General features: G+C 45.4%; 1 protein-coding gene and 1 pseudogene across 4 annotated transcripts in view; one reads left to right on the top strand and one right to left on the bottom strand.

Annotated features, from left to right (window-relative positions):
- The window catches only part of LOC311145994 (disheveled-associated activator of morphogenesis 1-A-like), an 89,394-nt gene that overhangs the window by 29,437 nt on the left and 44,811 nt on the right, over nucleotides 1-15,146 (top strand). For all 3 annotated transcript variants that reach the window (XM_084182419.1, XM_084182420.1, XM_084182418.1), the window contains exon 2: nucleotides 12,731-12,974. In XM_084182419.1, coding sequence (XP_084038545.1) covers nucleotides 12,792-12,974 — 183 coding nt within the window. In that variant the 5' untranslated portion in view covers nucleotides 12,731-12,791. The remainder of the gene's footprint in view (nucleotides 1-12,730; nucleotides 12,975-15,146) is intronic.
- On the bottom strand, nucleotides 8,964-10,086 carry LOC311145566 (SH3 and cysteine-rich domain-containing protein 2-like; annotated as a pseudogene). The gene has a single exon. The product of its transcript is annotated as an SH3 and cysteine-rich domain-containing protein 2-like (transcript).

Raw genomic sequence — 15,146 nt, 5'->3', positions numbered from 1 at the left:
ACTTAGGTGAGAGAGATGGGAATGGTTTCTCCAAAGGGCTCTGATCCAGGTTTTACTACAGCTCTTATGCAGTACCTGCCCACCTTTTGGGTCCCTCTTTAGTTCCCTGTAACATAAAAATTCCCTTTCCAAAGATGGATCATGTAATGTTCATAATCTGCTATTGTAGGAACCGACAGATGCACTGGAGTCCAGCAGATGTGGAAAACACTCAGGTTGCAGGTGTGTCCCAAATGGCATCCTACTCCCTATATACTAGGGGCCCTGGTAAAAGGTTCTGCAGTACAAAGGGTGCCATTTGGGACGCACACTCTGTGCTGATGATGGTAGTCCATTCAGGAAGAACAAGGTTGCACATAAATAAACTGACCGTTTCATGTGTTTTTAAAATGACTGCCGGGGAGAGAGACTTTTTTTCATTTTGACACTTATTTTAATTTGATTTCGTGTAGAGACATCTTGGTTTTATGTCATGTTTAAGGTTAGGCATCTCTAGACGATGTGTGTTTGTTTTTACTTTGTCGGCCATTGTCTTTATTTCCATATACACTACCAGTCAAAAGTTTGGACACACCTACTCATTCAAGGGTTTTTATTTATTTAGACAATTTTTTACATTGTAGAATAATAGTTAAGACATCAAAACTATGAAATAACACATATGGAATCATGTAGTAACCAAGAAAGTGTTAAACAAATCAAAATATATTTTATATTTGAGATTCTTCAAATAGCCACCGTTTGCCTTGATGACAGCTTTGCACACTCTTGGCATTCTCTCAACCAGCTTCATTAAGTAGTCACCTGGAATGCATTTCAATTAACAGGTGTGCCTTCTTAAAAGTTAATTTGTGGAATTTATTCCTTAATGCGTTTGAGCCAATTAGTTGTGCTGTGACAAGGTAGGGAGGGTATACAGAAGATAGCCCTATTTGGTAAAAGACCAAGTCCATATTATGGCAAGAACAGCTCAAATAAGCAAAGAGAAACGACAGTCCATCATTACTTTAAGACATGAAGGTCAGTCAATATGGAACATTTCAAGAACTTTGAACGTTTCTTCAAGTGCAGTCACAAAAATCATCAAGCGCTATGATGAAACTGGCTCTCATGAGGACCACCACAGGAATGGAAGACCCAGAGTTACCTCTGCTGCAGAGGATAAGTTCGTTAGAGTTACCAGCCTCTTTAATTGCAGCCCAAATAAATGCTTCACAGTGTTCAAGTCACAGACACATCTCAACATCAACTGTTCAGAGGGGACTGTGTGAATCAGGCCTTCATGGTCGAATTGCTGCAAAGAAACCACTACTAAAGGACACCAATAAGAAGAAGAGACTTGCTTGGGCCAAGAAACATGAGCAATTGACATTAGACTGGTGGAAATGTGTCCTTTGATCTTGAGTCCAAATTGTGAGAAACTTTTGGGTGAACGGATGATTTCCGCATATGTATTTCCCACCGTAAAGCATGGAGGAGGAGGTGTTATGGTGTGGGGGTGCTTTGCTGGTGACACTGTCTGTGATTTATTTAGAATTCAAGGCATACTTAACCAGCATGGCTACCACAGAATTCTGAAGCGATACGCCATCCCATCTGGTTTGGGCTTAGTGGGACTATCATTTGTTTTTCAACAGGACAATGACCCAACACACCTCCAGGCTGTGTAAGGGCTATTTGACCAAGAAGGAGAGTGATGGAGTGCTCCATCAGATGACCTGGCCTCCACAATCCCTCGACCTCAACCCAATTGAGATGGTTTGGGATGAGTCGGACTGCAGAGTGAAGGAAAAGCAGCCAACAAGTGCTCAGCATATGTGGGAACTCTTTTCCATATTTGGTAAAGCATTTCAGGTGAAGCTGGTTGAGAGAATGCCAAGAGTGTGCAAAGCTGTCATCAAGGCAACGGGTGGCTATTTGAAGAATCTCAAATCTTAAATATATTTTGATTTGTTTAACAACTTTTTGGTTACTACATGATTCCATATGTGTTATTTCATAGTTTTGATGTCTTCACTATTATTCTACAATGTAGAAAATAGTAAAAATACAGAAAACCCTTGAATGAGTAGGTCTGTCCAAACTTTTGACTGGTACTGTACATGTTCAAACCATCTGCCTTTGTCAGCTGTTGATTCAGTGATAACACAATTAAATTAGGAAATATTATACATATCATATCTTACAATATCCTACAGTAGTAGCCTATACAAGCAACTATACAACATATTGTATATAGGCCTACCTGCTGCAAAGAGTGGTCATTCATGTTTCCAGTCTTGGTCTGTTCTCATTTGTCCATACCTACTGTAAGAAAGTGGTAAAGTTGTTCTCTAATAGGCTACTCCAAGACTTCAATGGTGTGGATTGTATGGGTTATGTGTGTTCCACAAACACAGGATTTAGCCTAGCTACACAGCCACAGGATTTAGCTTAGTTACACAACCACAGGATTTAGCCTAGCTACACAACCATATGATTTAGTCTAGCTACACAACCACAGGATTTAGCCAGCTACACAACCACAGGATTTAGCCTAGCTACACAACATGATTTAGCCTAGCTACACAACCACAGGATTTAGCATAGCTACACAACCACATTATTTAGTCTAGCTACACAACCACATGATTTAGTCTAGCTACACAACCACAGGATTTAGCCAGATACACAACCACAGGATTTAGCCTAGCTACACATCCACAGGATTTAGCCTAGCTACACAACCACAGGATTTAGCATAGTTACATCAACACAGGATTTAGCATAGCTACACAACCACAGGCTTTAGTCTAGCGACACAACCACTGGATTTAGCTAGCTACACAACCACAGGATGTAGCCTAGCTACACAACCACAGGATTTAGCACACCCACACCCACACCCACACCCACACCCACACATCATTAGTTCAAGAAAAGCCTCTTTATAGTAACTGAAGAGGTTGAATGATGGTGTTTGCGTAGTGCTTTGTGGAAGGTCAGGGTAGTGCTTGCTTGGCTGTTTTGGAAGCTGATCTCTCTCGCTCTGGCCTTGTGTATATCAACCTCTCCCAGGAGAAACATTGAGAGCAAGGCCCTCTCATCTAACCTTGTGTAAATTATTCACAGAGATTTTTGTGAATTAACCCAAAACAGAGTAGACTGCCCTCAGTCTGACCCTAAACTGACCGGGGACCACACCGTCTGCTATCACAGATTACTGGGTTTCACTTTCCTCTCCTGCGGTTGTTAGATTGGCTTCTCAGGCCAATCCTGGTTTCTATTAGCTAACCCCAGGACCTCATAGATGATTACAAGTTAATATTCATGTAACTTTTCAGTTTAACAAAATTCTGAGGTGATATACTTTTCTCCTTTCATTTAGATTTTTTCTCTTATTCTCTCAGCGGGAGTTGAGTCTCTGGCTCCTGCTTAATCAAAGCTCACAGATACGAGTCGCATGATTTACTCTCATAACATCCGAATCTTTCCCTCTTTAAAGACTAACGTCCTGCCATTTGTTTTGACTGGCCCAGTCTGGATCTTAGTAACGCAAAAGACAACAATAACAAGGCTATATAAAAGTAGTACTGGTACCGAGTCAATGTGCAGGGGTACGAGGTAGTTGAGGTAATACAGTGCATTCGTAAAGTATTCAGACCCCTTTTGTTATGTTACAGCCTTATTCTAAAATTGATTAAATCGTTTCTTCCACTCATCAATCTACACACAATGCCCCATAATGACAAAGCAAAAACAGGTTTTTATAATATCACATTTAAATAAGTATTCAGACCCTTTACTCAGTACTTTATTGAAGCACCTTTGGCAGCAATCACAGCCTTGAGTCTTCTTGGGAATGACGCTACAAGCTTGGCACAGCAGTATTTGGGGAGTTTCTCCCATTCTTCTATGCAGATCCACTCAAGCTCTGTCAGGTTGGATGGGGAGTGTCGCTGCGCAGCTATTTTCAGGTCTCTCCAGAGATGTTAGATCGGGTTCAAGTCCGGGCTCTGGCTGGGCCACTCAAGGACATTCAGATACAAAAAAAGAAAAAAAAGAAAAAAAAAGAGATGTTGAAATGTGCAAACATTTCTAAAAACCAGTTTTTGCTTTGTTGTTATGGTGTATTGTGTGTAGCTTGATGAGAGAAAAAAACATTTTAATTGATTTTAGAATGATGCTGAAACATAACAAAATGTGGGAAAAGTCAAGGGGTCTGAATACTTTCCGAAGGCAGTGCCTTGCAAAAGTATTCATCCCCCTTGGCATTTTTCCTATTTTATTGCATTACAACCTTTAATGTAAATGGTTTGTATGTGTATGTCATATAATGGACATACACGAAATAGTCCAAATTGGTGAAGTGAAATGTAAAAAATAACTTATTTCAAAAAGTTCTAAAAAATAAATAACAGAAAAGGGGTGCGTGCATATATATTCACCCCCTTTGCTATGAAGCCCCTAAATAAGATCTGGTGCAACCAATTACCTTCCGAAGTCACATAATGAGTTAAATAAAGTCCACCTGTGTGCAATCTAAGAGTCACATGATCTCAGTATATATACACCTGTTCTGAAAGGCCCCAGAGTCTGCAACACCACTAAGCAAGGGGCACCACCATCAAGTGGCACCATGAAGACCAAGGAGCTCTCCAAACAGGTCAGGGACAAAGTTGTGGAGAAGTACAGATCAGGGTTGGGTTATAAAAAAATATCAGAAACTTTCAACATCCCACAGAGCACCATTAAATCCATTATTAAAAAATTGAAAGAATATGGCACCACAACAAACCTGCCAAGAGAGGGCCGCCCTCCAAAACTCACGGACCAGGCAAGGAGGGCATTAATCAGAGAGGCAACAAAGAGACCAAAGATAACCCTGAAGGAGCTGCAAAGCTCCACATCAGAGATTGGAGTATCTGTCCATAGAACCACTTTAAGCCGTACACTCCACAGAGCTGGGCTTTACGGAAGAGTGGCCAGAAAAAAGCCATTGCTTAAAGAAAATAATTGTCACGATCGTTGGTTAGAGAGGACCAAGGCGCAGCGTGTTGAGCGAACATACTTTAATAGTAAAGTGCACACACGAATACAAAACAATAAACGATACGTAACGTCCTCAGACAATGACTGACAAGGAACAAAAACCCACAAACACAAGGTGAAAACAGACAGTATAAATATGGCTCCCAATCAGAGACAACGAGCCAACAGCTGACACTCGTTACCTCTGATTGGGAGTCACTCAACCAAACAAAGAAATACAACACATAGAACAACCCAACCAAACAGAACACCCCGAAACGAACACACCCTGGCTCAACATACAAAGTCCCGGAGCCAGAGCGTGACAGTACCCCCCCCTAAAGGCGCGGACTGCGACCGCGCCTCAATAAGGCTAAACAAGGGAGGGCTGGGTGGGCATACCTCCTCGGCGGTGGTTCTGGTTCCGGCCCTGATCCCCACCTCCTCTCCAACCCCCCAAAGTACCCCTGGTCCTGTCTAGCCCCGCTGGTCGGAGCCGGACTGACGACACGCGCCCCTGGCTTGGTGCGTGGAACAGGAACGGGCCTCACCGGACTGACGACTCCATTCCCTGGCTTGGTGCGAGTAGCAGGAACGAGCTGGACCAGGCTGACGACTCGCATCCCTGGTTTGGTGCGAGTAGCAGGAACGGGCTGGACCAGGCTGACGACTCGCACCCCTGGCTTGGTGCGAGTAGCAGGAACGGGTTGGACCAGGCTTGCGACTCGCACCCCTGGTTTGGTGCGAGTGGCAAGAACAGGCCGGGTCGGGCTAGCGACGCACACCGTAGGCTTTGTGCGTGGAGCAGGGACAGGCCGGGCTGGGCTGGCGACGCACACCGTAGGCTTTGTGCGTGGAGCAGGAACAGGCCGGGCTGGGCTGGCGACGCACACCGTAGGCTTTGTGCGTGGAGCAGGAACAGGCCGGGCTGGGCTGGCGACGCACACCGTAGGCTTTGTGCGTGGAGCAGGAACAGGCCGGGCTGGGCTGGCGACGCACACCGTAGGCTTTGTGCGTGGAGCAGGAACAGGCCGGGCTGGGCTGTCGACGCACACCACTGACTTGGTGGGAATGGCAGGAACAGGCCGGGCTGGGCTGTCGACGCACACCACTGACTTGGTGGGAATGACAGTAACAGGCCGGGCTGGGCTGTCGACGCACACCACTGACTTGGTGGGAATGGCAGGAACAGGCCGGGCTGGGCTGACGACGCGCACCACTGACTTGGTGGGAATGGCAGGAACAGGCCGGGCTGGGCTGACGACGCGCACCACTGCCTTGGTGGGAATGGCAGGAACAGGCCGGACCGTACTGGGGACACACACCACTGGCCCCACGCAGGGATCAGGAACGGGCCGGACCGGACTGGTAACACACCCCAGTACCTCTCGCCGTGCCTCCACACTTTCCCTCTCCTCTGTGCCCAGTGGCCCCCCTAACCTGGCGGCCTTCTCTGCCAACGCTTTGCACCGCTCTAACCCGTACACCTGCTGGCCCGACGTCGTGAGCCCCCCCCTAAAAATTTCCTGGGGGTCTCTCCTCCCCGTGGCCAAGGCCTCTCTCCCTCTTGCCAAACTCGCAATCATCTCCTCCCACGTCCATCCTCTCTCCTCGTCACGCTGCTTGATCCAGTCGAGGTTGCCACGGAGATCTGCCAGCGTTGGCTCCTGAATACGCTGCTTGGTCTGGTTAAGATGGGTTTTTCTGTCACGATCGTTGGTTAGAGAGGACCAAGGCGCAGCGTGTTGAGCGAACATACTTTAATAGTAAAGTGCACACACGAATACAAAACAATAAACGATACGTAACGTCCTCAGACAATGACTGACAAGGAACAAAAACCCACAAACACAAGGTGAAAACAGACAGTATAAATATGGCTCCCAATCAGAGACAACGAGCCAACAGCTGACACTCGTTACCTCTGATTGGGAGTCACTCAACCAAACAAAGAAATACAACACATAGAACAACCCAACCAAACAGAACACCACGAAACGAACACACCCTGGCTCAACATACAAAGTCCCGGCGCCAGAGCGTGACAATAATAAGCAAACACGTTTGGTGTTCGCCAAAAGGCATGTGGGAGACTCCCCAAACATATGGAAGAAGGTACTCTGGTCAGATGAGACTAAAATTGAGCTTTTTGGCCATCAAGGAAAACGCTGTGTCTAGCGCAAACCCAACACCTCTCATCACCCTGAGAACACCATCCCCACAATGAAGCATGGTGGTGGCAGCATCATGCTCTGGGGATGTATTTCATCGGCAGGTACTGGGAAACTGGTCAGAATTGAAGGAATGGTGGATGGCGCTAAATACAGGGAAATTCTTGAGGGAAACCTGTTTCAGTCTTCCAGAGATTTGAGACTGGGATGGAGGTTCACCTTCCAGCAGGACAATGACCCTTAGCATACTGCTAAAGCAACACTGGAGTGGTTTAAGGGGAAACATTTAAATGTCTTGGATTGGCCTAGTCAAAGCCGAGACCTCAATCCAATTGAGAATCTGTGGTATGACTTAAAGATTGCTGTACACCAGTGGAACTCATCCAACTTGAAGGAGCTGGAGCAGTTTTGCTTTGAAGAAAGGGCAACAATCCCAGTGGCTAGATGTGCCAAGCTTATAGAGACATACCCCAAGAGACTTGCAGCTGTAATTGCTGCAAAGGTGGCTCTACAAAGTAGTGACTTTGGGGGGTGAATTGTTATGCACGCTCAAGTTTTCTGTTTTTCTTTTCTTATTTCTTGTTTGTTTCACAAAAAAAAATATTTTGCATCTTGAAAGTAGGCATGTTGTGTAAATCAAATGATACAAACCCTCAAAAAATCCATTTTAATTCCAGGTTGTAAGGCAACAAAATAGGAAGGGGGGTGAATACTTTCGCAAGCCACTGTACATTTATACTGACTATACACTCCCGCACAACCACTCACATACAAGCTGCTGCTACTGTGTTTATCTTATATCCTGTTGCCTAGTCACCTTACCCCTATACATATCTACCTCCATCACTCCAGTATCCCTGCACATTGTAAATATGGTATTGGAACTGACTTTTTAAAAATATTTCCTGTACATAGGATGATTACTTACTTACTTTCTTTACTGTGTATTTCGTATTTCTTATTCTTATTTCTCATGTTTGTTTCTATTAATACATTGTTATTGATTATTACATTGTTGGGTTTTGAGTTTGCAAGAAAGGCATTTCACTGTACTTGTGACATTAAAACTTGAAACTACCCCTACCACCTACCCACTTTGGTTTGCCCCAATGTTCTAAAACATCTGTGCCAGAGGGAATGCGGCTATACCATATATGTCTGGGAGGGGCATAAGAGGACAACCTCAAAGGAAAATAGCATTTTCGCAACAAACTGCTATAATAAAATGCTACAGAACTTTGACTCTGCCAAATTTCACTTTCACATGAAATCCAAAAGGGCACCCTAGAATTCTCTAAGTCCGTTGGTTAGAGCTTTGAGTTTCCACACGACCACACCGCAAAAAACTGCCAGTCTTCTCTACCTTGGCTAAAGCAGAAGCAGTGCCTGTGTAGATTGTGAGGTATCCATACATCTTTCAGACAAGCACTGCCTGCTACAGTCACTCCCCCAAGCTCCAGGGCCATTGTTATCGTCAATGTTGGTATGTGTGCGTGAACATGTGACAGAGTGTGATGGTACACCACAGGTAAAGCAGCTAGCTCAACAGAAGCCCCCCCCTTTCGCTCTAAAATATTCCATCACTCCAAGTGAAGCCATAAAACTGACTCGATCCTGGCCAGTGTCCAAAATATTATCCCAACCTCTCTATGTTTTCTGGTGGTGGTGGGAGTGTCCATTTCCACATCCAGGGAGTTGGCGGTCGGTGAGGTGTTAGGGAGGTGCTCCTGATAGAGGGTGGTCTTCAGGGCAGGTACAGAGAATTACCCTTTCTTACAGAAGTCATATCTCCAGAAGATGCTTGGTAGGGACTAGACCTCTCTTCTTCCCACTGCTCAGCTTTAGGAAACCGTCCAGCTCTTCGTTCTTCCCCACACAGATCTGGGACTCTTTCACAGTCATTTGACCTCTGTCACGGTCACCATGGAAACCACCCGTGACCTTCCACACTCACTCACCTGGGCGCAATCTCTGTACAAAGTTGTCAGGGAAGAAACCCAGCTTGTCTTTGCTTTTTCCCTTCCACCAGTCCTCATTGGAGTCATCAGTTACTTGCACTCTATCGCCAGGTTGTAATTCCAGATCACTCTTCTCCTGTGGGATGAACTTGTACAGAGCCACATAGGTGTGTACGGAGTGGACGTCGATGCTCTTTGGAGTCTTCCTCCGAATCGGCCTTCTTGCTTTCAGGAGGCGTGAGAGTCTCAGTCTCTGGGACAAACTCCTCCTCAGCGATTGGTTGCGTTTCCAGTCCCTCCTCCACTCTCTCCACCTCATGAATGGGGGACTCAGTGATGCTTCTGAAGCTAGAGTGTCTCATCTGTTCCAGTGACATCCTGTAACGCAGGGCCTCATACACAGGCTCAATTCCCCCTTTACTTTACCAGATTCTTGCGATGGCAGAGCCTCCTTGACCACCCCTAACATATCGTTAGTCAGGAGAGGGGAGCTGAAGTTTTGTTTAAAGGCCCCAGTCTTTCCTGTACAGGGCTTTTGGGATAGCTCAGAGGAGCACCAGAGGTGGGCGCCCAGCTTACAAGCTTTACAGCGCAGACCCTGCTTGGAGTTTCCCTGGATCACGTGTTTGCATTGCTGGTAGCAGGTGGGCCGGCGGAAGATGTGCTTCTGGAAGCAGTGGGTCTTCACCGGCTGGGACTGGAGCTGGTCCTGGAGCTGAGCTTTGAGGTCAGGAAGAGGGAGGGACTGTGGGAGGGCGAGTTGGACAAAAGCGAGGGCTTGGGGCTGAGCGACGGGGAGAGGGAGGGTAGGCGCTCGCAGGTCAGGGGCGTCTCCCCGAAGGGGGAGGAGAGGGGGGTGGCGGAGGCTCGTGGATGATCCCTGAGGGTAGGCGGACTTCGCCGTTGCTGGTGCGCTGGAAGAAGTTGTCCATGCTCTTGCTGCGCATCACCGACTTCAAGGAGCGCTTTTTTCGCTGCAGCTTAGTCATCTAACAGACTCCTATTTTCAGGTCTCTCCAGAGATGTTAGATTGGGTTCAAGCCCGGGCTCTGGCTGGGCCACTCAAGGACATTCAGAGACTTGTCCAGAAGCCACTCCTGGGTTGTCTTGGCTGTGTGCTTAGGGTCGTTGTCCTGTTGGAAGGTGAACCTTCACCCCCAGTCTGAGGTCCTGAGCGCTCTGGAGCACGTTTTCATCAAGGATCTCTCTGTACTTTGCTCCGTTCATCTTTCACTCGATCCTGACTAGTCTCCCTGCCGCTGAAAAAACATCCCCACAGCATGATACTGCCACCACCATGCTTCACCGTAGGGATGGTGCCAGGTTTCCTCCAGACGTGACGCTTGGCATTCAGCCAAAGAGTTCAATCTTGGTTTCATCAGACCAGAGAGTCTTGTTTCTCATGGTCTGAGAGTCCTTTAGGTGCCTTTTGGCAAACTCCAAGCGGGCTATCATGTGCCTTTTACTGAGGAATGGCTTCCGTCTGCCACTCCTCAGTGCTGCAGAGATGGTTGTTCTTCTGGAAGGTTCTCCCATCTCCACAGAGGAACTCTGGAGCTCTGTCAGAGTGACCATTGGGTTCTTGGTCATCTCCCTGACCAAGACCATCCTCCTCAGTGAATTTCATAAAAATTAAACACATTTTAGATAAAACTATACAAAATGTAATCACATGTCACCAAATAACTGATTAAAACACACTATTTTGCGAAGAACGTCTACAGTAGCCTCAACAGCACTCTATAGGGTAGCACCATGGTGTAGCCGGAGGACAGCTAGCTTCCGTTCTGCTCTGGATACATTGACTTCAATACAAAACCTTGGAGGCTCATGGTTCTCACACCCTTCCATGGACTTACACAGTAATTATGACAACTTCCGGAGGACATCCTCAAGCCTATCAGAGCTCTTGCAGCATGAACTGACATGTTGTCCACCCAATGAAAGGATCAGAGAATTGATCTAGTACTGAAAGCATAATCTACAGCTAGCTAGCACTGCAGTGTATAAAATGTGGTGAGTAGTTGACTCAAAGAGAGATGAAGACAAATTAATTTATTCCATAATTAAGGAGAAGCAAGAGAGAGAGATTTCATATTTTTATTTTCTCTTTCAGTTTCACTTACTTAGCTAGCAAATGCAGCTATCGAGTTTAGCCTACTGAAACACCCTGCTCAAACGGAGGGATGCTATGTTAGCTAGCTGGCTATGACTTTCCAACACAACACTGGAACTTTTCCAAGTCATGGTAAGCTTTTGGTATTACTAATTTATTGCCACCGGGGCCCACCGGTGTAACTGCTTACTGACTTTACACTAACGTTACTGCATGATTGTAGCGGGTTTACTAACGTGTTAGTTCTATTAGCTATGCTGACTATGACGTTACTTTACGATGTAGGCTGTGTGTATCGGTTTGACTTGGAACTTTTTTTTCGCCTGGTCACATACAGCTGATGTGTTGTGTACTGAAGTCCACAAGGGAAGAGAAGGAATACAACGTGGGTGTATGTAAACAGAAGCAAACGGAACAAAACAGGGATAAACATACTGTTGGACTAGTGATTACACCATATATCAGCTAGATGCAGGCAAGAGTGTGCAAGGCGGTATTGAATGTCACTCTGTCACCTCAAATTTGTCTCTCGACCTGTGTGCACCTACGTTGTAAACTTTAATTCATAGGCTAGGTTGTAGCAACCTCATGATGGGTATAGGGAAAATTGATTAATGCTCTGATCCTTTGATTGGGTGGACAACATGTCAGTTCATGCTACAAGAGCTCTGATAGGCTGGAGGACATCCTCCGGAAGTTGTCATAATTACTGTGAAAGTCTATAGAAGGGGGTGAGAACCATGAGCCTCCTAGGTTTTGTATTGAAGTCAATGTACCCAGAGGAGGACGGAAGCTAGCTGTCCTCCGGCTACACAATGGTGCTACCCTACAAATTGCTGTTGAGGCTACTGTAGACATCCTTTGCAAAATAGTGTGTTTAAATTAGTTATTTGGTGACGTGATTATATGTAGTATAGTTTTATCTAAAAATGATAACTTTTTAAATGTTAGGCCTGTGTTTTAACTCAGCCACCCACATTTACTTGAAGAACAGTACAGATGCAACATTTGGTGATAGAATGACAGTTTGTGCTGTTTGTGCCGTAATTCTGTTACCAAACTTTGCATCTGCACTGTTCTTCAAGTAAATGTGTTTTTGGTAAATATCCTGTGGAAATTGTTAAATGTCATCCTTGTGCATAGAGTTGTATGGTTTGTTTAACTTTGCAATCATTGGTTTTGGTTTGACATACATTTTAAAGTGAAAAATTCTGTTACCGCGGAATTGCCCATGACATAGATAATTTCCTCTGTGTGACATACACCACGCCCTGGGAGTGACATAGACCACACCTTGGGGGGATATATAGACCATACCCTCAGGGTTAGAATTTACATACATCACGCTCCCTGGGGATGGCATATATCACACCCTCAGAAGCCAAAGTGATTGCGATGAATGACCTGGTGAAACGACTCCGACCATGTATTTCACTAACATTCTGTCTTGTTTCCCCTCTTGTCTCCTTCTACAGGAAGCCGTGGTGAGAGACAGTAACGTACCCTAGAAAAAGCCCAATCCCTGGCCGCCACGCCATGGCCCCTCGCAAGCGTCCAGGGCGGGGCCTCTTCGATATTTTCTGCTGTTTTAAAGGGAGTGATCACCCGGAGATCACCTACCGCCTTCGCCATGACAGTAACTTCATCCTACAGACCATGGAGCCCTCCCTGCCCATGCCGCATGAAGAGGAGCTGGATGCCATGTTCTCTGAGCTGGTTGTACGTACTGTCCCTGGGCGGCTGGGCCCAATGCCATGCTGAACTGCTGTCTGTCTCTCTCTCTGTCTCTCTCTCTCTCTCTGCTCTGCCTCTCTCTCGCTCTACTCTGCCTCTCTCTCTCGCTCTACTCTGCCTTTCTTTCTCTCTCAACTCTGCCTCTCTCTCTCTCTCTACTCTGCCTCTCTCTCACTCTCCCTCTACTCTGCCTCTCTCTCTCTCTCTCTCTCTCTCTCTCTCTACTCTGCCTCTCTCACCAATTAAAGGGATAGTTCGGGATTTTGGCAATGAGGCCGTTTGTCTAGTTAGCATTGGCTCGAGAAACTACCTCTAACGCTCTTCATACTGGACACAGAGACATACAAATGGTATCTACGAGATCATCTGACTCTGGGGAAGCAGCTCTTAAAGTATCCATTTAAGAGCTGCTGGTTGGTAGTTGGTTCAGCTCTACAGTATAGATGACTGAAGGGATCTTGCCATTTATGGCTTTAATTTATTACATGATTACAGTCGGATCAAAATCTTTCAGGACTGTGAAATATTTAACTAGCTTAATCATATGTGGGGGATACGTGGATTGCTGCCATGTTTGAAGGCATAGCGGCCAGGTCTGCACTTGCTTTTCTTCAACTCTGTTTTCAGGGCCTGGCTGTGTGACTCGGAATCATAAATACTCACTAAGGGAGGGGCTCGCTTTTGATATATTTCCTCCGAAATACTTTATGTTAGCTTGTTTCCAGCATAATCAATGCTTATTGACAGCAATATAAAGGCATTTTACTACTAGCTTGAGTACACTAAAAAGGATGAAGCCTGCTCCCTGCAAATACATTTTACATTTACATTTTAGTCATTTAGCAGACGCTCTTATCCAGAGCGACAATTAGTGCATTCATTTTAAGATAGCTTGGTGAGACAACCTCAATAAAGTACACTACCAGTCAAAAGTTTGGACACACCTACTCATTCAAGTTTTTTTTTTTTTTAAACTATTTTTCATATTGTAGAATAATAGTGAAGAAATCAAAACTATGAAATAACACATATGGAATCATGTAGTAACCAAAAAAGTGTTAAACAAAACATATAAATATATTTTATATTTGAGATTCTTCAAATAGCCACCCTTTGCCTTGATGACAGCTTTGCACACTCTTGGCATTCTCTCAACCAGCTTCATGAGGTAGTCACCTGGAATGCATTTCAATTAACAGGTGTGCCTTCTTAAAAGTTAATTTATGGAATTTCTTTCCATCTTAATGCGTTTGAGCCAATCAGTTGTGTTGTGACAAGGTATACAGAGATAGCCATATATGATAAAAGACCAAGTCCATATTATGGCAAGAACAGCTCAAACAAGCAAAGAGAAATGACAGTCCATCATTACTTTAAGACATGAAGGTCAGTCAATACGGAAAATGTCAAGAACTTTGAAAGTTTCTTCAAGTGCAGTCGCAAAAACCATCAAGCGCTATGATGAAACTGGCTCTCATGAGGACCGCCACAGGAAAGGAAGACCCAGAGTTACCTCTGCTGCAGAGGATAAGTTCATTAGAGTTACCAGCCTCAGAAATTGCAGCCCAAATAAATGCTTCACAGAGTTCAAGTAACAGACACATCTCAACATCAACTGTTCAGAGGGGACTGTATGAATCAGGCCTTCATGGTCGAATTACTGCAAAGAAACCACTACTAAAGGACACCAATAAGAAGAAGAAACTTGCTTGGGCCAAGAAACACGAGCAATGGACATTAGACTGGTGGAAATGTGTCCTTTGGTCTGGAGTCCAAATGTGAGATTTTTGGTTCCAACCGCCGTGTCTTTGTGAAACACGGTGTGGGTGAACGGATGATCTCCACATGTGTAGTTTCCACCGTAAAGCATGGAGGAGGAGGTGTTATGGTGGGGGGTGCTTTGCTGGTGACACTGTCTGTGATTTATTTAGAATTCAAGGCACACTTAATCAGCACGGCTACCACAGCATTCTGCAGCGATACGCCATCCCATCTGGTTTGGGCTTAGTGGGACTATCATTTGTTTTTCAACAGGACAATGACCCAACACACCTCCAGGCTGTGTAAGGGCTATTTTACCAAGAAGGAGAGTGATGGAGTGCTGCATCAGATGACGTGGCCTCCACAATCCCCCGACCTCAACCCAATTGAGATGGT

This window comes from Coregonus lavaretus (assembly GCF_964263955.1).
Source record: "Coregonus lavaretus genome assembly, chromosome: 18".
Lineage (NCBI taxonomy): Eukaryota > Metazoa > Chordata > Actinopteri > Salmoniformes > Salmonidae > Coregonus > Coregonus lavaretus.
Note: the sequence above shows the minus strand (reverse complement) of the source record. Positions and strands in the feature narration are given on the sequence as shown.